General features: G+C 36.9%; 1 protein-coding gene across 1 annotated transcript in view; it reads right to left on the bottom strand.

Moving 5' to 3' along the window:
* LOC122354637 (inactive N-acetylated-alpha-linked acidic dipeptidase-like protein 2) overlaps positions 1–25,274 on the bottom strand; it is a 192,444-nt gene that overhangs the window by 125,324 nt on the left and 41,846 nt on the right. The window contains 1 exon segment of the mRNA XM_043252897.1: positions 4,816–5,314. Coding sequence (XP_043108832.1) covers positions 4,816–5,314 — 499 coding nt within the window.

Raw genomic sequence — 25,274 nt, 5'->3', positions numbered from 1 at the left:
TCACACCGGCCATATCTGAGTGTTTCCTTATTGCATTTCCTCTTCACACGCAATCATTTGCAACAGCAAACATGCAATTATTGATACTTCTGTCACACAATAATAGCATTGTTCTGTCTCGAGAATGGGACATGTTGACATCCAATTGTATCATTATTCAATCCCCACGGTGTTTCCCGACAGAAGCAATGCAGGCAGCAGCAATTCTTAAAGTTGGGTGCAATATTCCCAAGATGGTGTGCAGTGCTATTTATTCAAAATCATTCAATCATAATGTCATGGGTGTTATAGTATGCGTATTTCTCGAGGTTTCCAGTCTGTGTTAGAATGAGAGGTATTCCATATTTTCCTTACCAATGAGGGCAGTTTATCTCACTTTATGAAAGTCATTCTGAGGGGAGAATTTTATCATATGGAGGAAAGGTGATAACTGCTCGGGGGGGCTGGAGGTTATAAATGTGGTATTTTTTGACACTTATAGCTATGCATGTACCTGTGTGTATAAAGTGATGATAAAGTGAGATTATATTCCACTTTTATTGCAATTGCAAAAAAAAACAAACAAAAAAAAACAAAAACGTATGGCTAGCGCACCCAGAAATGCCAAACGCCTGCTTTTGTTTTGCATTTGTGAGTCTGACAGAACTGAAGACTGAATTCACAGTCAAATTCCAGCAATCCAGTTAAACTTGTATTTTCAAATCACTGTTCATCTATTTCAGCACAAATAATTGCTTTTAACAGGCTCACAGATTGTAAGTTTTTTGGTTTTTTTCATGCTTCTTGCTTCATACAACTTCTAGCTTCATACAAAAAAAAAAAAAAAAAAAAAAAAAAAGTGCCGAAAAGGATTTCAAGTTTGAGTTTTCCTTGTGGTCAGTAAACTGCCACAATAATGGTCTGATGGCTTACAGTTCAAAAAATAAATTATTATAAATTAGAATGGTAATCATATTTTTTACAATATATTAATATTCTTATTTGATCATTTACTGTGTATTATTACATAGCAAATGTCAGCTCAAGTGGAACAACATTTATTTAATCGGTTCATGATTATTAAAAGAAGTCTAAGTTAGTTCTTGTAAAGAATTAAAGATTTAATAGAACTTACGAACTAACAGTAAAAATTTACTTATTCCTTTTGTGAATAAAGTGCTAAAAGACCTAAAATAAGATGTGCTTTCAGCAGCTGCGACTACTTTAATTACAAGAATTTATATAAATGCATGCCCATCCAGAAGATTGGCAAAAAAAAACAAACTATTCTGAACATTTCAGAAAGTTATCAGATTCTTATTTTAGCTCACTAAAACAACTTTAAGGTTTCTGTATAAATCTGATTAAGATGCATTGAGATGCGTCTTAACATGCCCTTGTGACCTCACCCACAGTTTTTATGAGTGACTGTATTCCTCATTTTAGAGTGATATAATGATTTCTAAAAGCAGCCCTTTTGTTCTGTATCATCAATGACTGGCACCCCACCAGCAATGCTAATATGACTTGAGTTGCATTGATTAATGGATGATTGCATATATAAATTCAATTTGGCCGAGTCCCAAAACAGATTCTATTCCCTAGTGTCTGCATTGGGTTTGTCACTGTCCTCCAACAAGAGAAAAATCAGCTTCAACATGGAAGCTCAAAATAAATTCAAGGGCCAGTGATTAAATTGTGTGAGGAAGATTTTTTTTCTGTTACATCTTACTATGTAAAACATTTGCAACTGCTTAAATTAAAGTACTGCAATTAAATTGTCTCGTCTTTTACAAGGACAAACACAAAACACAATTTGGTGAACAGGCAGTTTCTCCAATCCTGTTGGATGCACAAAAGTTTTAAAGACTAACAGTAAATGTGTCAAGTGGACAAATGCAAAGTCTACAAGTTTGAGTGTCTTTCACAATGCTCTGCCTTTCTGGGATGTCAGGATTAAAATGATGAATCTGACCCAAGACGACAGCCCCATCGCTGTCTTCACAGAGACTTAGTTGGACCCCTCCTTTAGCAGGCTCCTAAATCTGACCTCAGGACCCTACATCTAAACAGTCCTAGATGAAGAATGCGTATCCAGAGTTTAGCTCTATCAATTTCGTCCAGTAATTAAGAGTGTGTGTCAACAGGAGATAAAGAGCACTATTAGAGAGACCCGAACAGTGGGAAAACGCACTTCTTTTTCATGAGATTTTAGGCTAATCTCGTTTTACTGGAACTGTTCTTCCCCCGCACTCACCTTTGATGTGTAAATTAGGCCAGAATCGAAGAAATAAACACAGGCACAAGCCAAAGGAAAATGGAAGCTTTGGCAGAGCAGATTTTTTTTTTGGAAAAACAAATGGCACGAGTACAGAATTTCTGCTTCATCATGATAGAATGTTACTTAAAAGAGATGACTTTCAGCACTAGCACAATGCAGCATGAGTATGTCTCCCAGTGCCACCTCCAGGAAATGTTTTATTGGCCGGCCAGATGAGGCTTATGTTGCACAATAAAACCATTATTCTATCATGAGAATAAAAGCGTGCTGATGTGCATCTACAGGTGGTGTTGATCTGAAAACAGAAGTTACACAAACTAGGCTTTACCTTGTCAATTCATTAAAGGGATAATCCACCCCAACATGAAAATTCTGTCATTAAAGCTTTGTTCTTCTTAGAAACACACTTTTAGATATTTTGATGAAAACCAGGACGACTGTGGCTGTCCCATTGACTTCCAAACAATTGCCACTGTCAAGGTGCAAAAAAGTATGAAAGACGTGGTCTGAATGCTCCGTCTGCCATCAGTGATTCTACTATTATGAAGCTACGAGAATATTTTCTGTTTGGAAAAAAAACCAAAATAATAATTTTATTCAACAGTTAGGCATGTAACATTTGGCCATTAAGTCTAACACAGAACTGCGTATATGTTATATGCGTCCACCGGATGCTGTCCAAAATGGCGCTAGTTATGTTACATACCGTATCGTTGAATAAAACCGTTATCTTTGTTTAAGAGTAACCCTTTAACTACCATCATTTATTTGTCTACACATTATCACATATGAACAATGACCAAAATTTGCACGTCTCAAATAGTTCTCTCATTTTTTTTTTCTGTTTTTCACTTCAGAAATGGTTTGAGATAATCTACACACTTTTTTTCTAAACAGCTGATTAAAGTATGCATATTGTATTGTTAAAAAGGTTTTCAAAAGGCTTTTTCCAGGACAAAATGATTTGCAGTGAGATTTGGAGTTATTTTAACCATCTTTCCATGCCACTGAGCTTCCTCCTATCGGCCAACTATTTACCAAAGTCAATTGTTACCGTTTCTGCGCCAACTCTATAAAAATTATTAAATTATCCTTATTTCCTCAAGCCGCGGTTTGAATATTAAGAAGCTGAATGAATGTGGGGTAAATAAAGCCGTCAAAATATTTTGACTTCTCGCCTTTGCAGTCTCGCCGCATTGTTATATCGCCTGCTCTTCCCCGCTTGAAAAAAGGATCTGAGACGAGCTGTTGGCGCTGCAGCCTGAAATATAAATGTGACAAAATAAATTATAAATTGACACTACCGCGAAGTCTGTTTCAGGAGTCAGGCGGTTTTGGTTCAGAGGAAACCGAGTTATCTTTTTTGACACGAATATACATGCTCGCCATGATCCGTGCTCCAAAAACAATGTGTTATCGCTTGAGGTTTGTCTGCATTTAATTTTAACATCAGTACCTGCTTGCGACTTTAGTCTGCCTGTCAGAGACTACATAGCTGGGCTCAGAGCGAACACGGCAGCTTTGTCACTAGTGGGAATAAGCTGTGCACATCTTTGGCTGCAGGACTGCTTTTTTTTCAAAGATGAAGGTCCCAAAGAGTCTGTCCCAGGAAACAGTGTCCCTGCATCTGCTTCCTCAGTATGGTTTGCTACTTCTTACCAGCTGGAACGCCCTTGAAGTTACTTCTGAGACCGTTTCCTCACCTCACCCTGTGAATGTCTTTAAGACGATACTGATCCCCAAGTACGACTTGATAGCATTGGCAGCTCCTTGACACACTTCAGTCATAGGTCTCTTGGAATTCTTCTACTTACCAGCCAATAATGTATGGGGATTATAACATTTTCACACTTTTAGTTTTATCGAATATGGGCTATTTTCTGATGTCAACATTTTTTTTAGATATGTTTAAGTATGTCAAAATTTGGTTGAAATAATGTAATATTGTCATTCAGCGTAACACAATACTTATGTTAAAAAATGTAAACAACATGCTTATTATGACTTTATACTCACGTATATAAAAAAATAAGGAAGCATATTACATTTTATTGTGTTTTAAATTAGTAAAAAAAAAAAATCTTACTGGCAAAAGGGAAAATCTAGGATAATGGCAAATAATAAAAAATAAAACATAAAATTACGACTAATTAGTATTTAAGGTGAAAGGTGTCATTTAATGGGTCATAAATAGATTTTTGTTTTAAATTTGCCTGACAAGATTGTTAAACCAAATGACACCTTAGTGAATAAATTTAGTAAATCAGTGTGATATTTCTATTTGCCTCAGAAAAAACAAATTAAGTAATTAATTCAAACAAAAACAATTATAAAATTTGACCCACAGACCAATCTTCATATATTTATATTTATATATCCCCCAACAGCATCCGGTAGGTGGTAGAAACCATTTCTAGCACTCAAACTATGGTGCAAAACCTTTTCTACTTTATGTTATTTATTCATTACTGCAAAAGATCCACTGTATTTTCCTCCTGTCATTCGGTTGGAAAACGCAGTGAGTGTACAATGGATGGAAAGGATAATGCATTTACCTCTGCAGTGCTTGTATCTTCTCTGCTGTGATTCCCTGAACAATCTTCTCCAGCACATCTGTGTCTGCACTTGGCTCTACCTTTACTTGCTCCTTGCTGAAGGCGTATCGTCCAGTGAGCAGTCCCAGAGCAAACACTCCCACTCCCGCTAACAAGTACTTGGCGAAGCAGGTCCCATTCCGTCTCTGGCCCTTGGGTACCGACCGGCTGAAACGAGAAACGTAATTAGGGTCCTCCTGGAGACGCTCGAAACGTCCGTGGGGGGAGACGGAGGGTTGAATTGGTTCCAGGTCTGGGTCCATGCCTCCGCCGGATGAGCTGCTCACAGGTTGATGCTCCACACACTCCAGCTGGAAACGGTCCAGACCCGGTTCCTCCAGCTCCTTCTCCATGTCCCATTCCAGTTCCAGGGAAGCCGTGTGAAGCTCCTCGTTCTCCAGATCTCGCACTCGGAGAGAACTGTGGCCAGCGCGTACTTTCCTATACGCCATGTCTGTTACTGCAAAAGCAAAATATACATCGTAAAAACAATTTTTTTAAGTGAATATCTTAAAATGATTAAGCTGCTAGAGCTGCATGATCAATTTTGCATGATCAGCCTTTATTTGAAAAATATGGTGACATTTTAAAATAGGTAACACTTGAGGGAAGTAGTTAATATTAACTATGACTTTCCTTCAATAAATCCTTAATTTGCTGCTTATTAGTAGTTAGTAAGGTAGTTGTAAAGTTTAGGTTTTGGGTAGGATTAGGGATGTAGAATAAGGTCATGTAGAATAAGGCATTAATAAGTGCTTAATTAGTATTAATGGCTAATATTCTATTAATATGCATGCTAATAAGCAACTATATATATATATAAAAAAATTATTTTATTTATTTTTTGAGTCTTTACTGTCATCGATTGAAGGCATCTCACTAAATATAGGCATTTTATTTATTATTCCTTTATTTTCTTTATATACACTTTAAAACCACAAACTTTCAAAGCACAATAAACCCTTCACTTCCACGGTTGTTATTAGAGAGTGTTTTGTGCCAGTTGGACACACATCACTCTCTACACAGACAACGAACGCTCTCAGGGAGAGATGTACAAGCTGCTAAAAAAGGTCATTAAGGGTGATGACTTGGTTGGTTCAAATTCATAAAAGAGAAGCCAGTGTCTCAGAGTACCATCAAATTTAACTATCCCTTTAACAGACACCGCCATCAAACTCAAAACAGCCCAATCGATAATGACAAAACTCCAAACCGCCCAGAAATTTCAGACCACACACACAGGGCCATTATCCAGTCAAACCGAGTTCCTGAAATAGGTCGCCTTTAAAAAATTACAGAGAGAAATATCTGCTGTCGGCACTAGGCGCTGCAAAGGCAGCTGGAGAAACCTTTGATAGTCACACTTAAAATAGTCATTTAGAGGTGGAGAGAAATCTGCTCTGATAGAGGGAAATAACTTTGCAACTACTAAACATTACCATTCGACACACGTTTCACTGAAAATGGCGCCGCCGAGGATTTTGCATCACATTTTGCACATTCACTCTGAGCATTTTCGCTCCCCCTGTCTCTTTATATCATTTGGAGTACAGAATTGTTCTGTTCTCACTCTTTTATAGGAATGAAGGGACATGAGTGATTTTTTTTATGCTTTCACTTTTAAATAGGCCCCACAGAATGCGAGAAGGTGGAAATGATGTGCTGTTGTCTCTCAACATTAATCTTCAGTGCCCCACAAAACTTCCATTATTGCGGGCCGCCATTCCAGAGGAGCGATCAGCTTCATTTACACTCTGACCCCGGCAATGATATGGGTTGTCAAACTCTCAGGACAGCGCTAACCCTCATCTTCTCTCCACTCCTCGTACACCCGCGCCTTCGGTTCTTTGCTCACAGACTGACAGCTGACGTTCAATCACCAGAAACATCAGTAATTTAACGCCTTTCGACTACCCAACAGAGCCATCAATTAAAGTAGAGGGGAATACACCATCTTTGGCTTTTCCCCAGTGATTGATGTTGCCGTGAAAGAGCTTCTTCCCATGCCGTGCTTCAACTCTAAACCAGCACCTCATGGGTCAATAACATGGTGCTCATTTTTGGAGCGTTAACAAATTTGATTACATTGATTACAAAGACAAAACCAATGCGCATGCATCAATGTGGGGAAAAAGTGGTTAAAATTAGATGCTCAAAGACAAAAAAAATATTAAAAAGAAACAAAAGTCTTCTGAACATTCTTATTTGTTTGAGTTTCATTGTCTAATCATTTTTAATAGAGCAGGTTCTCATGAGTCTTTTGGAAATCTAGCTGAAAAGTTGGATAACCAAATAATTTTGTTCGAACACTCATTCTATTTGTTTAAGTCTGATTTATGCTAGGACCACTGTTACTCTGTGAACTACAACCAATGGATAGAAAAAAACCTTGTGTTTCTGGATTTATCCCATCAATATTTATGAAACCCGTCAAAACAGCATTTATGTTTCCCTGGAATAGGTATAGACAGGCTGAGTAGATCATGTCACCCCCAGTGGTGGAAGGCCCAGGTACTGCTTGGGGCAGCCGGGAGAGCATACAGGGGAAAGCAAGAGTAATGGCACCTATCAGAAGATGCCAGAAGTTTCTTGGCCTTACTCCCACAAGAATCCTCCAGCATGGATTGTGTCCTCTCCATAACAACCCCTAATATACCATGGATACCTCATGGATGTCACAAGCTGTTAGACCTACAGCAAATTGCCCATACAGAGCACAATACATCGAGTTAAAATAATCTGCTGCAGCGGGAGAGAGAAACAGCCAAAGACTGATATACAGTACCTGTCGAATAGGATTTCAAAATAAATCGCCAAGCATTTTAAAAATCAATGAAAAAGGAATCCTACAAAGTTATTTTTAGATCTAAAATAATGTTTTACATCACATGCAGATAATACTCCCACAAGCATGAATTAATTTAATTAAACATGATCACGGACAATATTAAATCATTAATCATACAATTAATGAATACATTCCCTCTTGTATTCTGGTTCTTGCATTTCACCTAATGCTTGCCATATATATTTTGTCAATTTCTTTTTCATCATTTATCTCTTAAAAAGATGCGGGAACTATCTTACAGTTTTTCTTCAAGTAAATTTAGCTCGCTGAAGTTCAGACACTTTACCTGTACATTTATTAAGAATTTCCCATGTCGGCTGGTAATTTAAATTAATAGATTGCATGCGTATTAATTAAACGACAAAATGAGATGCTATGGTGCAGCAGACGGTGCTGACTTTCTTGTTCTTTGCAGGGGGTAAAGATGAGGAAAAGTATGTACAGGAAATGAGAAGAGAGACATCTCAGTGTTGTCCCGCTTACCTGTCATCACTTGTGACATGACCTTGTCAGTTACCCTAGTTAGAAGGCATAAAACCAGCTGTCAATCATGTCACAAAGAGAGACAAGCATGGGTCTAAAATAATAAGTTTGCAGGTACAGTAATAAAAACAGATATCTTCCATCCTCACACGGCACCTCACAAATCACTTCAGTTACAAAAAGTCTGATCGCAGAAATATTTTAGAAATCACCATAGTTTGCGCAGAGATACCCCAGATTTCAAATTCTGACAGTTTTATAAGGACCATGGGTTTTACAATGTCAGAGCAGATGGATTTGATTTCTGAAGCTTCCCAGAGCTAGACATGCCAAAGCTTACAGAGATGTGTCGTCATTACCCTACAAAGACGATTCTGAATTCATACACGGTGAAACTCAACCTAAACCTGAGGCAGAAATAGGCCATGCCACTGAAAGCATCACCGGGCCCAAGAAACCATAGAAAAAGCACCATTTTAATACGACAGATGAATAAAATATGCATCCTCGGGGGTACATGCTACATGTCAAGCAGGTCTCATTCACATTAAAATCTAAAATATATAGGCATTTCCAGGAGGTCAGACAAGTCCACAGTGATACAGGAGCAGATGTGTTTTCTCTGAACCATGAGGTGAATGTTAGGGATTAAATATTGCTTTACTGACGATTCCCTCCAGCAATTTCTGTTAAGACAACACTTATGCATGTTTTATGTTCGTCCCATAAGGGAAAATTGAAAAAAAAAAAACATTCAGAGAAATCAGTTGAAATTAGTTATTATTTGAAGTACTGAGGGGAATTTTCTAATACATACCAGAAAAGAAAGCTGATCAAAACAAATCCTCCTGGCAGGTATTCACGAATAAAGCGTGGATCCAGAACACAAGCATTATTATATTTCACATAGACACTTGAAACAGAAAATTGTTTTATACATACTTGTTCAGATATGCAAACACTTTATTGATGTATAAATTCTCTGAGATTAATGAATATTGGAAAATGTAGATTTTTTTTTGTATTTATAGTAAATTAGCATAAATACATATGCTCAAACGCATCCATTTATTAAATGCATTTAATGTGTACTCTGTGTTATTTTACAAACGTTGATCATAAGCATGATCATAAGCGTTTCACTTCAATAACCCATAATTATTGCAGCGATATGATGATAATTAAATAACAGAAAAATTCCAAGTAATTTACTTACATTTATCAGTTATTTTATTAGAACTGGGTTTAATTTACAAACATGCATTTTTAATAAGGTCTTAGAAAGTCCATCTATTTTATATAATTACTTGCTTGATTAATTTTCCAGAAAACAATTGCATTTTATAATTTTATAGTTTTTTATAGTTTTGTTTTTTATTTATAAATTTGTAATTAAATAAAAATGTTAATAATTACTATATGAAGCTAGCATACCGGACAAAACACTTTTTAAGCAACTTTGCTTCACCCAACTTAGTTACAAAAATTCACATTCCTATATAGGCTACATTGCTACCAGCGTAAAGAGAAATTGTAAACATAAGATTAAAAAAAAAACATTTGCATAAAAAGTGTAAAAAAAATATCTTATATGGGAGATACATTGATGTGCATGCTTCTATGTGCTTCAATTTACGCTGTAATGAGTTTGTAAACTAATGCAGTGTGTGAGAAATTATCATGCATGATGTTACAAAAAAGTTTCTATTCTGTTTTTATTTGAGCTCCATCAAATAAGGCATGTTACACCTAGGAACATTGTATTTGTTTAGCAGAAGGGCTGCTATCAATACATCATATTTTTGTGTTAATATTTGTATTGTGTGCTAACTTTACCCGTTAACAGAGCACAGCTTTTTGTACCTCATTGCTTATACAGTATGTGTTCATCTCATATTTACAATATAGCTGCTGTCAAAACTTTTGATATTGTGTTTTACGGTCTACGAAAATATGCATGTAAATGCAACGCATACTGGGATCACCTTAAAAAAAAATCCACTAAAAGATAAAACTGGTGTTGTTGCATTACTCTGTTTAAAATGAGGCAAAGCACCAGTGAAACTAATGCTGCCCAGCGGTAAGTCTGTGAATAAGGCATAATTTGTGCATTAAGATCAATGCTCACAGGTAAGAAGAATATACCGAAGCAATGAGGATAAGCCAAATCAAAAAGACAAATCACTTGTTGCAAAAACACATCGGCCCCCAAGCATCCAATCAATTACACACGTCCATTACGTTCTCTGCGAAGAAGAGGAAACAGACAGGAAGCATTCTTCTGAACGGCTCCAAAGCAGAATCAGGGTTATTGAGGACATCGATCACACTAAACTACACACAGAGATATTGTATCTGCCCATATTGGCTGAAAAGCTGGATCGGATACATTTGCTAAAAAGACAGGCAATCCAGCTTGTACCATTTCAAATGGATTATGGCTAGCACTCAGATCATTAAAGCCAGAATTAGGCTGACAATCGTTTATTAAAGTTCTATGAAATGCAGAAAAAGAGGGAGGCACTGCGCAGCTAATGCCGTGGAAACTAACAAACATCCTGTTTTGTAGGTGTAAATCAATAGTACGGTAAACTGGAGCATAAAGCACAACCTCTATCTAAGACCAGGTGATCCTGAGACTCAAAGTTTTTCCATTTTCTCCCATAGGTGCCTATTATAAACAGAGATTTAAACTGGGAATTTGAGAAGATGCACTTATGGACTTACGGTTTTAAAGGATGTTGCCGGTGGAAAGTGTTCTTTGAAAAACAAACAGTAAAAAGCCATTGTTTAGCTAATTAGTATCATGGGGGCACAAAAAGACAAGAGCTGGGTTTTCAAACACCTCTTTCGGCTAGGGCCGAGAATTCGCCCTCAGAAATGACAACATGTGCACACAACTTCAAAGAAAAGATTAAAAGTATTTAGTCTGTGTTTATCTGGTACGGTGCAATTGCTAAACAGAATAATTTATCAAGGCAAAGAAATGTACAATGTAAACTGAAAAAAATGAAATAAAATCTCCAAAAGCCTTTGGCTGTCTCGTTTGAAGTGCTCAAGGCCAGTGCATCAACAGAGAGGCAAAGCATGTGTAGTGTGCTGGTTAACCCTATTTCTTGGAAACCACAGGCTAGTGCAGGACTAATTGTGTTTGTGTTGTGATGTGATGCGATGCATTGTCCTTTTCAGAGAGTGTGTATCGATTCTGTGCTTATGTGTTTCTACACATGAAAAACGTGAACTTGCATCAATCGTTAACGAACTTAGAACTGGAATTTAAATGAATACAGATATTTAGTTTTCATAACTGCACCCTAAATTTGCAGAGAGAGGAAAGTTACACACACACACACACATATGTATGTATATATATATATATATATATATATATATATATATATATATATATATATATATATATATATATATATATATATATATATACACACACACACACACACACATATATATACATATACACTCATGTACGTGTGTATATATATATACACATGTACACGTACATCTCCCCACTCAAATACACATTGCAAACATGCATGTGTCCAAATGTTTAAACATTACTACCTGATCTCATGGCATGAACGTACCTGAATGCACTTTTTAGTGCGATACGAAATATGTACCAATAAGTACATATCACTGCAGTTTACAAAAGAAATGAACAGTTGAGACAGTCAAACTCCAACATATTTCATTCCTTTTCATCACAAATTTACATTTACTTTTGGTTAATAAAGTGTAATTTTCACACAATTACTTGAATATCATGCAACTTCAAAACAAAAGTAATTTTGTAATAAAAGTAATAAAAGAGATTTGAAAACTGATGCTTTTTAAACGTTAGCATCTCACATATCCAGCTTCATATCTATGGGTACACTTAGGTAGGCAGGTAGGTTTGTTCGGTAGCTCATGGAGTACAGAGATGTACCTATATTAACAATAAAAATGTGCCAGGGTTATAAAATATAGACCTATATTTTAGTACATCAGTGGACATTTCTCTTTGAAACTGCGGCAAAAAATGCTGTTATACAAAAAATGCACAGAGGTACGTATTTTTTTAAACCTGGTTGAAATATTACCACAGGTCTACAATCAAGTAGAGTGATCTCTGGATGTAAGCAGTGTGTGTCTAGATATCAGAGAACACAAACCGCCATCCGACCTAATTTGTGGAATGACAAACTCAAGCATGTTTGACCAAACAATCAAAACGGCGACCTTGAATCCCATTTAATCTTAAGGTCTTACTCCCGGCTCAGTCATCCGCCAAAGAACACACTGCGGTCGCCTCTCACCGTGATTTACGGAGTCTTTGATCTTTGTCGTTTGTGACAAATTGACACTGGCACATTAAATGGCAATACAAAACGTGAACATGAATTGTGTCATCCCTGAGAAGAAGCTAGTCCGCATGTACGGTTTATTATTTCCAATACCTTCATTAAGTCAGTATCAGCCTATAAGCAGACTGCACAATAACAAAGGCTGGATGTCTAATTTGGCATCTGTGCCTTGTTTATAACACAAATTTGGTTCAAATGTTGATTCGTATAACCAGAAGGCAAAAATGAAGACAAACAGAGGAGTCTTCCATAGTTTAACCCAATCCTGTCCAATTCGGCAACTGATATCATCTCTAAATATTTAATAATCATAGACCAGTGATCAAAGAGGACAGCACTTTCATAGCCTACATCCCCCGAGGCCTTGCATCTTATCAAGTTCCTCTTCTTTAAAGTCACTCAGAGCCAAGGAGAGGGTGTCTATATATAGACAAAACCATGCCGCTGTTCCTGTGTACACAGATCAGTCATTATCTTCCCATACTGTCACAAACAGAAGTCACCTTTTGGTGCAAACGAGGTCCTTCCTATCTGTAACAAACTGATGGATGGACACAGAGTCTGTCAAACATCACTGGCAAACAAATGCAGAAATAATGAAGGGGCTTTTGATTCAGTAAGACCAACCTCTAAGGATTTTTTTTATTTATATATATAAAATGGGTTTTTTTTTTTTTATTACAACAAAAAGATATACTCTCTGGCAATCACACTCAAAGACAGAGATGACACACAGGCTGTTGACTCTGCTGTGATGTGTTGGGTAGGTGTAATTGGCCGTCATCTCACGGTACTCACCGGTGACTGGTGTTTCAGGGGTCTGATGAAGAGATCGAGTAAACTCATGTGTCTTCCAGTCAGAGGATACAGTAAGTGTCCCAGAATTGTCTGAGGCTATCCAGAGGAGGTGAGACAGCCTGTCCAAACATATCAATGTCTTTCAAACATCTTATGTATATTTATGCTCATTTCATTTATTTATTTTCTTTTATGTAAAGAAATTTATTTAAACACAGCTATTTGGGAAATAAACATCTGGACATGAAATAATTATTTTATTAAATATTTTATTATCCTACTTAAGAGATCACCCATGCTGTAGATCTTTGATCCAAATAGTTTTTAATAGTTAAATCCAAGTTTTATTATTATTATTATTATAATTTTTTTTCTGGATTATGATTCTGAATTGCATTTTATTGCATTGTATTTTTTTCTCAAGATTCACAGATCATATTATGTTTTAAGTTTTAGAAGTAACTACTTCTAATTTATCCATCCAAAATGTGGCAAATTTCATGACCTGGAAATCATAGTATGTCATCGTGGAAGAGTCAATATACAGTTAATATACAGTTTAGCTCTTGTTACGCAAAACTAGTTTGCTGCTAACTGCCATATTTGACCAGTCAGAATCAAATATGAGAAAATACATCTTCAAAAAAGGAGAAGAAAAAAAAAAAAAAAAAAAAAGTTTCCTTAAGTGTAAATGTGCTTGTTACTGGCTCAGTACACTTGCTATTCTCTTTAATGGTCCAAAATGTATTGGTACAAGTGTTGTGCCACTCTAAACTGGATGAGACCTAATAGAAGCCTAAGTCAAAAAACATATAGTCATGGCTTTGGTCATGGGCATTTAGATTCAAGTTATTACAGCAGTTCACGCTAAAATGTAAATGATATAATTCATCCCGTTCATCTTTTTGAGTCATTCAGGTCTCTGTCTTGGCTCAACCTATTCAGATATTGACTGCAATGCTGATTTGTGCCTTAGCTATCTCTCAGGATTGATATTAGTTCTTTAAACAGTGTTTCAAATGTTCCACCAGTAGTGCAACATAGGATTATCTAAAAAAATTCACTTTGAGAGCTGCATGTTTACCCTAGGAGTTGCAACCTATAACAAAAAAAAAACACCCACTTAAATAGACTGAACAGTTTATTTATATTTCAAAAATGTACTCTTAAATATGTTCAAGGCCATTTGGCAATGTGAGGAGGCTGGCGTCCCTAGCCATCTGGTTAGTGGGCACCCTCCCCCAACCCCTTCTACTCTTGCCCTGTGTTACAGACCCCTGCGTTTCAATCCACTTCAGTGCTCCAGCTACCTGGCAGCCATCTCCCTCAGACCTTGCCAACAGATGGCTCTGCAGCAGGTAATAATGACCCAAGACAAACTCTTAAATTGATTATGCCATCGTTAGGGCATAAATACAAAGTATCGGCCCTGCAGAGTGGAAAGATGGCTCCGAGTCAACAGGCACTCACATCAGAGGCAGATACTGATTCTGAAGTGCACAAGATGGGAGGGGGAACAAAGGAAGATGAACGCAGACTGATTGACCTAGCTTACAACGGTCTCATTAAGTAACCCAGTAAGGGAATAATTAGTAATTCTAATCAAAATTCTAAACTTCCAGGAAAAAAAAAATGGCGGCTCTCTGAAGAGCCAATAAGTGCCTCTTGCCCCTCATTGAGGTTCTACTTGGTTACAAATCTGGGCTTGTAGCCAAAGGTTTATTAATTTGAACCCAACAAGGAGCAACCCAAGGTTTCTCCAGGGGGATTGAACTGTAGGTTACTTTGGGGGAAAAGTCAGTTACCATGACCATTTCATGTCCAATGCTGCTCCTGGAGGGCCATTATATGTATATCCTGCAGAAATTATGCAAACACACTGGATACAGCAAGGTCTTCAAGCTACTCTGCAGGACACTAGCTTTCAAGGAACGGGATTCGACACCCCTGGACTACTTGAAGCTAGCAAAAGACTGGTTTATTTGCTACTAAGCAACGATATGTCCAATATTCTCACTCCATTTCCTAGCAAAGAGGCTCACTTGGTAAAAAATGTCACTTAAAAACAAGGCATACAGCTCTTCACTCCAAAGAATTGTCAATAGGCTTCAGTATTTGCATAACTACTCTGTATTACGAAAAAAATGACAAATACTTTGCGGTATGAGAGGGCCCTGTAGGAAACAGACAGCTTTTCTTTATCACTCCTCTAAAGCCTCTCGTGTCACAGCTCTCTCACTATTCATACTCTTAGAGATGGAGAATGATACAGGGGACGGTCATATTTCAGAGCACTAAACATGTCTTTAATCACGGGGAGAGTCCTTCTGCTTGGAAAGCCATGATTTGAAGCTTCAGTGTCAGGTGCAGTAAGAGCTGATAGCTCCTCTCTGGGTGAAGAGTGTCGGATCATTTAGAGAAATCTATATTCTCTGGCCATTTATTTTGCTGCAGGAATGAAGCATTTCCCCAGAGGGAGAAAGAGAGAGCTCTCTCAGCAAATAGTCCCCTTGCAGCCACTACCTGCGTATGAACCACCTTGGAGTATTTATCTCCTTCTGCAGGAATTGTTTGCATGGGTGTCATGCGTAACCTGACAACATAACCTTTAGCACATATCTCTTGTTCGCCTGTAAAATCTAGTGAACATTTTAAGTTGCGTTGGTCAATATGCCTTTTTAGACATTTAGTGACTCCAACTGCCGTGGATGTAGCATCATGCAAAACCAAACGCTTTCAAGTTGCTTGCTACAAGTTGTACTGTAGATATCCTAAACTAGCAATAATCTAAAGTTAATCTATTCTGCCATGGAAACTGTCCAGTGACAAAGATAGTTGATTCGACAATTCATGTGATATCTAAATAAGTTGTTCTGCTAGAAGAACCGCTCAATGTAAAATAAACCAGATTTTATTAGGCTGCTCACCTGATTTAACTGTTCATCTCAAGGGAGTGCATATGATTTTAAAAATATGTGTGACCCTGGACAACAAAACATAAGCCGAATAAATAATCATTTCAATTAGTCCAAATTAAGTTCTCAGCAATGCATATTATTAATCAATTTAAGTTTTGAAATACTTATAGTAGTAAATTTTCAAAATAGCTTTTGTAAAAAAACAAAAATAGCTTTTTTGGCTAAAGTAATATTCTATGCAAAAAAATTTTTTAGTGAGGACAAAATCACTGAGTGCACCTTTCGAAAGACAATAGAAAACAAAAAAGGACATGTCGTAAAGATAAAAAAAGCTTTTTGTGAGAGAAAATCTCTTATTGCCTTCAACCCTGAGCACAGGGATGTTCTCCTATCAGTTCCAAGGTTCTCTTTGAAATTCAGCGGTAGGGGTCATCTCAAGTGGCCTTTCCCACTACGGTCTCTGTCTGTAAAATGCAGTTTCTTATTTTACTTCGACTTTCCCTAACCACAAAACTTTGTGCCTTGGTGAGCTTCTCACTTTCATACTAGATATATTCACCAACAATAACAAGAAAATATCAGCAAGGCGCCATTTCCCCTTTATTAATTAATCCTGACAAACACTTAATATCTATCTTTTTTCTTAATTCCCCCAAGGTCTAAACACGATACTAGGGTGGCAATGAACCCATGTTGTGCAAATGAAAGACGGCAGTGGGAATAAAGAGCTGCCATGGGGCTCCACTGACCTTGCGTTTATTCAGAAGTACATAATGCAATAATCACCTCCACACGTGTGATAGATTTTAGCCACCTCGCTCCATTAATCATCAGCCACGGATGGGAATAAATTGAATTAGCACTACGAAAAGCTCACTTCTCTCAACTGTAAGCAATAAAAAACAATTAGGGCTAGTGCGTTTGAAAATGAGCTTGAATCTAACGCAGTTGATTAACAGATTAATAAGTATTTGATCTCGGCAACCAACAGCTACTTGTTTGATGTATCGACACAGCTGTTTTATAATTAACCTCTACACTGTGGTTAATGTGGATGTGATGAATAACATAGCTTTTACAATGTTCTAATGTACAGATATGATGTAATTAGAGATTACTTGTCACTTATTATAAAAAATATTATAGCATGAATTAATGTTTCTTTCCTTTAAAACAGGAGCAGACATTACAGCGGAGTAACATGCTCAAAGTTCAAAGATAGGAGCCACATTTAACTAATAATTACAAAAACGAAATGGACATCGCCTAACATTGTTGATATCGTTTCAGACCCAAAGCTTTTGCATTTGAAAATAGAGAGCATCCATCTCAATGAACTGTGAACATAGAGAGAAAACCATAGTATTTAATTTCATGGCTCCTTAGCTTTCATACAGTTAATTTTCCCAGTACCTTGCCATGTATATCCTTGCTCTTTGTGTGGAATTTCAAATGAAATTATGAGAAATTTAAGGAACACCAAGAGACAAGTTAATTTTGCAGGAGACAAGAATAGTAGGGTTTGGTCCTTTTTTTTTTTACGTCACAATACAATCCCTAAGCGATAGGCTTCCCTGCTAAGGTTTTGCAGTGCAGAGTTTAGGTTAGTAAAAATTTTCTCTGAATCTAGCACCAAGATGACTACAGATTGTTTAATCTGTTTGTGATAATATCATCGCAAGTGGAACAAAGTTGGAACTGCAAGCTGCGCATTTTCAGACATGATAATGAGATCCCAGATGCAGAACTTTTTACAGCAGGAGAAAGAAATGACCGTGCTCTAAAGACTGTTTCAGCGAGAAAATGAAAAAAAAGAAACCTATAAAAAAAGGTGCAGATGATAATAAAAGCAATAAATACAGAAGTCATGCACACTATATCTTCCGGCCACAAACCACATGCATTACTGAGTTCAATCTTTGGATATTAAAATGTTTTGCAGACGGACAGTTGAGCTATTAGCTGATTTTCTGTCAACCATACCAATCAGGGCATGACAATTTCTCCATAACGAGATTGAAATAAGAACTGTTTATTAGTTTGAACGCATTCAATTCGCATTTCTAATATACATGTTTTTTAAATACCAAAGTACTGACAGGCTAAACAAATGTAAATGTCAGGTTGCAGATGCCTTAAAAGGATAGTTCATGGAAAAGTTACTCACGCTCATGTTGCTCCAAACATTATTATTAGCACGCTGCTACCTTCTTTGTTGCTTAGAGTCCAAATACTGCAAATGAAGCATGCAAGTTCTATGTACAAGACAGGCAAGGAGTTGTGGCTCTGCATGTGGGGGGGAAAGCCCTCTATAATGTACTTTTTAGGTAATCTACATGTCTCAAAAAAGGTGCTGGGGTCGCAGGAGGGAGGGTTATAAATTGGTTCGCTATCTCCAGGCTGCGATGCTCAAATGGGTCACTGAAAGAGACCAGAGCTTAGTGTGGCAGCAGTAGGAGGTTTGAAATGGTGTACATGCCGGTCTACAGCAAAAAGGCCAGTGTATACTGTACTGCAGCGCTGCAGTCTCGGGGTAGATTGCTATCTGAGGTGAACGCCCCAGGTATGGGAAAAGTGGAGCGTGATGTTTATAATACCTGACTGAAGCAGCCGTGGCTAAGAGACTTTCACGGTTGTCTGCCTACAGCTGAGACTTCACGTCTGATATTCAACGTCGGCCTGATGCCGAAAAGTTGAGAAGTTAAAAAAAACGGCTGGCTGACTAGATAGTTTGACAAAAAAAAAAAAAAAAAAGTCTTGAAATGACTTTCATTACATGGACAAAAACAGGATTTGCTACTGTTTTACACATAATAAAAGTAAGGCATACTAATGCTGTACATCGATATATCGCAAAGATTTGAGCTGTCTGTATCGATACTGTGGCATGTGCAGCAATGAACCACGCTTAATTTGAATAGAAGACTTAAAATGGGGTAGAAGAGTGCAAGGTACTAACAAATAATATAACAAGGTTTAATATGGCTACAGAGGTTGCCTAATATAAAGAGACATAATCCCTGAAACACAGCTTCCCAAGGAATTATCTGCTAAGTGTGTTACTTATGTTTCTCGACCTGACAACCATGTGTACACGCGCTCTCTCCACAGAAAACATCAGTAAACCTTGCAGTTTAGCGATCTCCACTTCAAAATTCTGTTCTTAGAAAAGTGTATATGTGTATGTATGAATGACCACAGTTTTGTCGAGTTTCACTATTGGTACCAGCTGAGAAAAATAATGTAGCTCTTGAGCCATTAAGCTATTTTATTGATAAAATTGCAGGGCACCTCTAAAAAAAAATGCTGAATGTTGCCAAGTTTATTAGAATGAGTACATTGTTATTTATGGACCTGATATTCTGGTATTATTGGTCAGAATAATGATATTCTGATATTATTGGTCAGAAACTTAATCAATGCTATCAAAAAAGTAGCATATAACACAAATGCAGAGGTTTGTAGAACAAGTATGTTACAGAAAAAGAAATTGCAAACACTAGCCATTAACAAGCCTATGCTATTGCATTATGTACTGTAGTTAAATTTTCATAAAAGTCATGCTTGTGATTAACAACATTCTTAAGAGCACCAGACAAAACTATCATCTCCGGTACATATATGCAATATATAGCAATAGTTATTAATAAAACTATAACTGTAATAAACTGTAATAGGCCTATGTATTGTTGCATTAATAATAAAGAACTGATAAAATGATACACCCCTGACCTATAGTAATAGTGCAATATGATATACTGTAGAGAAAACATCATTTTGTAGAACTATACGATGCTCAAAAAAAAAAATGCAAGGATTTTTATTTTTTAATGAAAAATCCTTTTAACGGCATAGTTATTGGACAATTCGGTCCTTTGTGATTTGGGTGATACGCTTTATGCTTTCTTGCAGTGTCAAACGGCTACAAAACCCAACACATCTAGCGATACCTACAGTTCTGTGGGATCAGATAAACATCTTTAAGTCGTATATCTCATTCCTCAGATCTAGAAGTGGCATGCACTTGACATTTAGTGGTGATAAGTCAAGTGCAGCATTTACGAGAGCTCAAAAATAGCATCTAACCAGCTTCCGTGGTGGTTCATGTGTTGTATTACAGCCGCCATTAAATACATGTTGTTAATCACGCATCAACACAGCACTATGTTTATTACCAATCACGAACAAATATCTTGGCGCCTCCACTGTTGTGATTTAAATATTCCCCTTATTAACTTTATAGACAAAAGTAATTGCTCACTCGATAGAGTTTTGCTGACTCAGAAGAAGAAGACAGGGACCACTGCTTCACACCAGGGAACTCCTAACTGCAAACAATCAATTAACTGTCCAGGGATTGTGAGGAGAACTGAAGGGAGAGATGGGCTGTTTGAAAAAACTTTGAGAATATTTTTCCCTTTCTGTGTAGCTGCCTAAAATTAAGAGCAATACCTAAAATTGTGCAAAAAATTCATTGGTTTTGTATTGGAGATAGTAACTAGTCAATAACCAATACAATTAACGTCGTCTTTAATATATATATATATATATATATATATATATATATATATATATATATATATATATATATATATATATATATATATATATATATATATACATACTCTACTTGTTTTGTAGCGTTAGGCTAACCGAGACTTGTAATAGTGCTTGCATGTTGTTGCTCTTTTGTTGGTTTCGATTGCTTTCTCTGTCTTTGTTTGAAATGTCTTTGGATAAAAGCGCCTGCTAATTGACTAAAATGTATATGTAAATACAGCAACCGAAGACTGAACAAGTAAAAGATTGATTGGGAAAAGAATGAGCATGGCATATACAAGCAAGCTTCACTTTCATGAAGATAATATCATTTATGGTCCAGCGTACAAACAGCAGGAAAAAAAAAAACATGTGCAAGGACAGACAATAATTTAATGCTGAGTAGAAGAGAGTATTTAGACAGAATTTGTATAAAGAAAGCTCAAGACGCATGGCAGTGAAATTAAAAGCATTTTTTAACTAGAGTGGCACGCGACATGTGAGTGCAGTGGATAAAAACGTCTAGACGGTGCGTGTTTACTTAGAAAAACTATAGAAAACCAGCAAAAATGTTCTGTGTAAATGTCAAGAACTTGATTAGTCTTTAAGTTAACTTGACCTTCAGAACTTGATTAGTCCTGTTAGTTACCGAGCATTTAGTCTAATTTACTCATTCTTACCTAGTCTTCCAAAAAGTCTGGAGAAAGCTAACCCTTAGCATCTCTGTTAGCATCTCAATGACAGTTGCTCATCAAGCGCGAATTAAAAATGCGACACTTGCTCCATGCCTCAGAGCTTTTTTTTTAGCTAATAAACTGAGCCGTGAATATCCTATGACTAATGACAAAGCTAAGCTCTAAAATGAATCAAGCATGGGTATACAGTGTCATTAAACACTACTGATATACTGAGTACCATTTCAAAGTTTAGAGTCAGTAAGGTTATATGTTTTTTTTTTTATTCTTTTATGGACAAAAGATGGCTTGAATTGATCAAAAGTGCAATGTAAATATATTTGCATTGTTACAAATGCATTTCAAATACATTCCATTCATCCAAGAATCTGTAGCCATCTCATTTTTGACACATATATTAAGCAGCACTATGGTTTGCAACATGGACAGCCAATCAGCATATCTGGATGATTTCTAAAGGATCACATGACACTGAAGATTGGAGCAATGATGCTGAAATTTGTACAGTGCACCCTCTAATATCTTAAATAAGTGAGATGTATAGTGATAAGAATAAACACACAAGTAAACGGTCTAAAGTTAGCAGTTTGCATATATTCTCTTTCCTTCCTTCAAGCGGAGATTTTATCCTATTTCAAAAAACTCTACTGTCTAGTATATTTAGGCAAATCTCGCAAAATAATCCTGGGTCTGTATCATTCGTCTCACATTTTAATCTGCATTCCACTGGGATGAGAGCGCCGCAGTGCATCATGGGAGCTCATCTGTGTTTACCATCCCCTCAGACAGACCATTCACTTGGCAACCATCAGTCACTGTTAAACTCCACTGACTTTGTTCATAGAAGACTATGCACCAAAAGACAGAATGCAGCGAGTTTGAGACCTCTCTTCGGGAATAATGAGCGGCGTGTGGCATTTGAAGGCTGTGTGAAACGTTGTGAGGCTGGAGCTGTTGATAGATGGTGCGTGTGAAAGAAGTGTTGCTGCAGAGAAACAAAGACACTGTCGCTAAGTTCTGTTTCATGTTAACGTGTTACCTATGAGTCTGTCAAGGGATTATTATAATAGAGAGTGTCACTTCGGCTACGTTCACACTGTCAGTGTTTGAGACTGACAAGCGTTTTCTTTCTAACAGTGAGTCAGATGTGCCTGTCCCATTCGTACAGTAACATACAGTAGTGAACTGAATGCGGTATGTAACAATGACAAATTACTTTTTTTGGGTTTTTTTTTTTTTGGCCATGCAAATCTATTATTTCTTTAAAATGCACAAAAAAATAATACTTCCTTTTTAAAGCCATTTGGGGATGGTAAAAAAAATTTTTTGTCTCTTAGGCCCTGTAATTTAGCTTTGTAAACGTTTGCATGCCCCACATGCGGTCAAACCCAAGCAGATCGAGTCGTTTTTTTTAATTATTACTATTCATCACTTTCTCCGCAGTTTAAATATTCATCCTAAAGCGTCAAAAACCCAACCACAGCTTCTGCTGATCAAACAAAGGCAAAAAAAATGTATAAATAAAACACACAGGCGCAAGTGTTTAGGGAAGGTAAATGATGTTGACTGGAAACAAATACCTTATCTGGTACTGAATTCATCCATCATGATGGGCAGACAATACACAATGGGACATGACTGAGACAACAAAATTATGCGCAAGGAAAAAGAGGCCAAACTGAGAAAGAGACAGACAAAGGACAAACGCAATCCTGCTTTAAATCAATGTAAGACGTCAGTGAAGTGAGGAGCAGAGAAAGGAGAAAGTGTTTATGAAATGACTCAGGAAGAAAGTGTTTTGAGGATGGGGGTGGGGAGGGTAGGGGTTGGATCAGATCTTTGCTAGCTTTAATATTTCACTGTGCTGATAAGGAACCTGTCATATCTCCTTTTCTACCTTTCAGCAGCTGTTGCCATGACAATGGGTAGACGGCTGAGCCGCGTGTGTGTGCATATGTGTGTATTTCTGAAGTATTAGCCAAATGATGACTGGCAAAGACAATGACATCTGTGCAATATGGGGGAATGAGATACCAATTAATGTGTGATGAAAATGGATATGGAGGGGGGAAATTTTATATTTGGGATGAAGCTCACATCAAATAACGTATTACAGTATCTCACTCGCTTCCTAGACAAATGTTCTATCTGGCTATAAAAACAAGTCCGTAATTTTATGCAAATATTTCACAACCACAATCTCCAAAAATCACATTAGCTCTATTGGCGGTGTTTTTATAAAGTAGAAGCTAATAGTTTAATATCCAACTTAGAAGATATAAAGAGCTAAAGAAATACCTGAGATAAGAAGTCTTCAAAACCTTAAGCCTTATTCTGCAAATCAAATATTTGAAATAAATAAAGCTCATTCAAAAAAAAAAAAAAAAAAGATGGCCTGTTTTCCTATGTCCACATTTATCCACATTTCTTTAGAAGTACTTTGGTCTGTTTTCACATGTAAATGAGTCTCAATGGATTCCTTTCTTACAAATTTTAATTTTTAGTTAAACTATCTATTTGACTTGTATTGAACCCAAATTATACTGTAAGCACCAGAAAAGCCAATTGACCCAAAATGAAACTTCACTGAAGGCATCGTTTGTCCTGAGGTAACACATTCGATACTATACTTCTTCATATGGGAAATCTTTAGCACTTAAATCATTATTACCATGCCTCCGGCTGGCCGTAAGATGGACTTGACCTTGATTTGAATGCTTTAATTGCCTGCAGTTACTTTATTTTTATTTTTTTCCCCCTCACACCTGCTGGAACCCATTCACTAATTTCGTAAGCAGTGTAATTATTGCTAAATCTCGCTAGGAATTGATTCTCTTCGCTGCACTAAGCCACCAAACTTCGCTGTGCAGATAAAGAAAGCTCTTAACTCTGAGTCAAGTGTGAAGTCAAGGATAGCAAAAAGGAGTGGACAGATCTGAGGGAAGGGGAATCACTTCATTCATTATGTAGAACATCTTCCCTTCCGAACACAGAAGAACAATTCCTAGTAACATTCATATATTAGCAAAAAGGGATTGCTCGCTCGTACCGTTGGGTTATATAAAGCACTGTGGTCTCAAATGTTTGTTCGAAGGTCTGTTTTAATAAAACAGTGTAAAAACAAAAGCAAACAATGCAATCAAAATGTCAAATCGGCAGTAGTAACAAAATTCTATCATTTTTGCTCATACAAGAAGCTTCGGTGGGAAGGGCTAAACATATTCTTCTCTCTAATAAAAGGCAGCAATCTTTCTGTCTGTCTGTCTGCATTTTTATTACGTAGAGAACAATTCATCCAACGGACTTCACGCATGGTGCAGTGTTGCATTTTGGTGCAATATGGACACGCAACACGTTCACAATTAATACACACTTAATAAACTACAGAACAGAGAAAGCCGCAAGGGGCACGCATCACGCAGACAGGATGCTCCGAGAACGGAGAAAAGGGTAAGCTATTTAAAGAAAAAAAGAACGAAAAAGAAATGAACGAAAAAGAAATGAACGAAAAAGAAATGAACGAAGTTAAACGAACTGTAATAAATAAAGAACACGGTAATACTTTCAATAACAGAATTTTTATTTAACAAACAGTTGTTGCAATACCTTTAGGCAAATTATTGTTAGGAATACTGTTTTTTTTTTTTTAAGACTGCCATATTTGATCCAGATTAAGAACCGTTTCACGGGGATGCCAGATGTTCAGAGAAAAAAAAGAATAATTTACAAATCTCAAAAATGAAAATCGAATGTCAACCCACCGAACAAA

This window comes from Puntigrus tetrazona, chromosome 11 (genome assembly GCF_018831695.1).
Source record: "Puntigrus tetrazona isolate hp1 chromosome 11, ASM1883169v1, whole genome shotgun sequence".
In the NCBI taxonomy this organism is placed as follows: Eukaryota; Metazoa; Chordata; class Actinopteri; order Cypriniformes; family Cyprinidae; genus Puntigrus; species Puntigrus tetrazona.
Note: the sequence above shows the minus strand (reverse complement) of the source record. Positions and strands in the feature narration are given on the sequence as shown.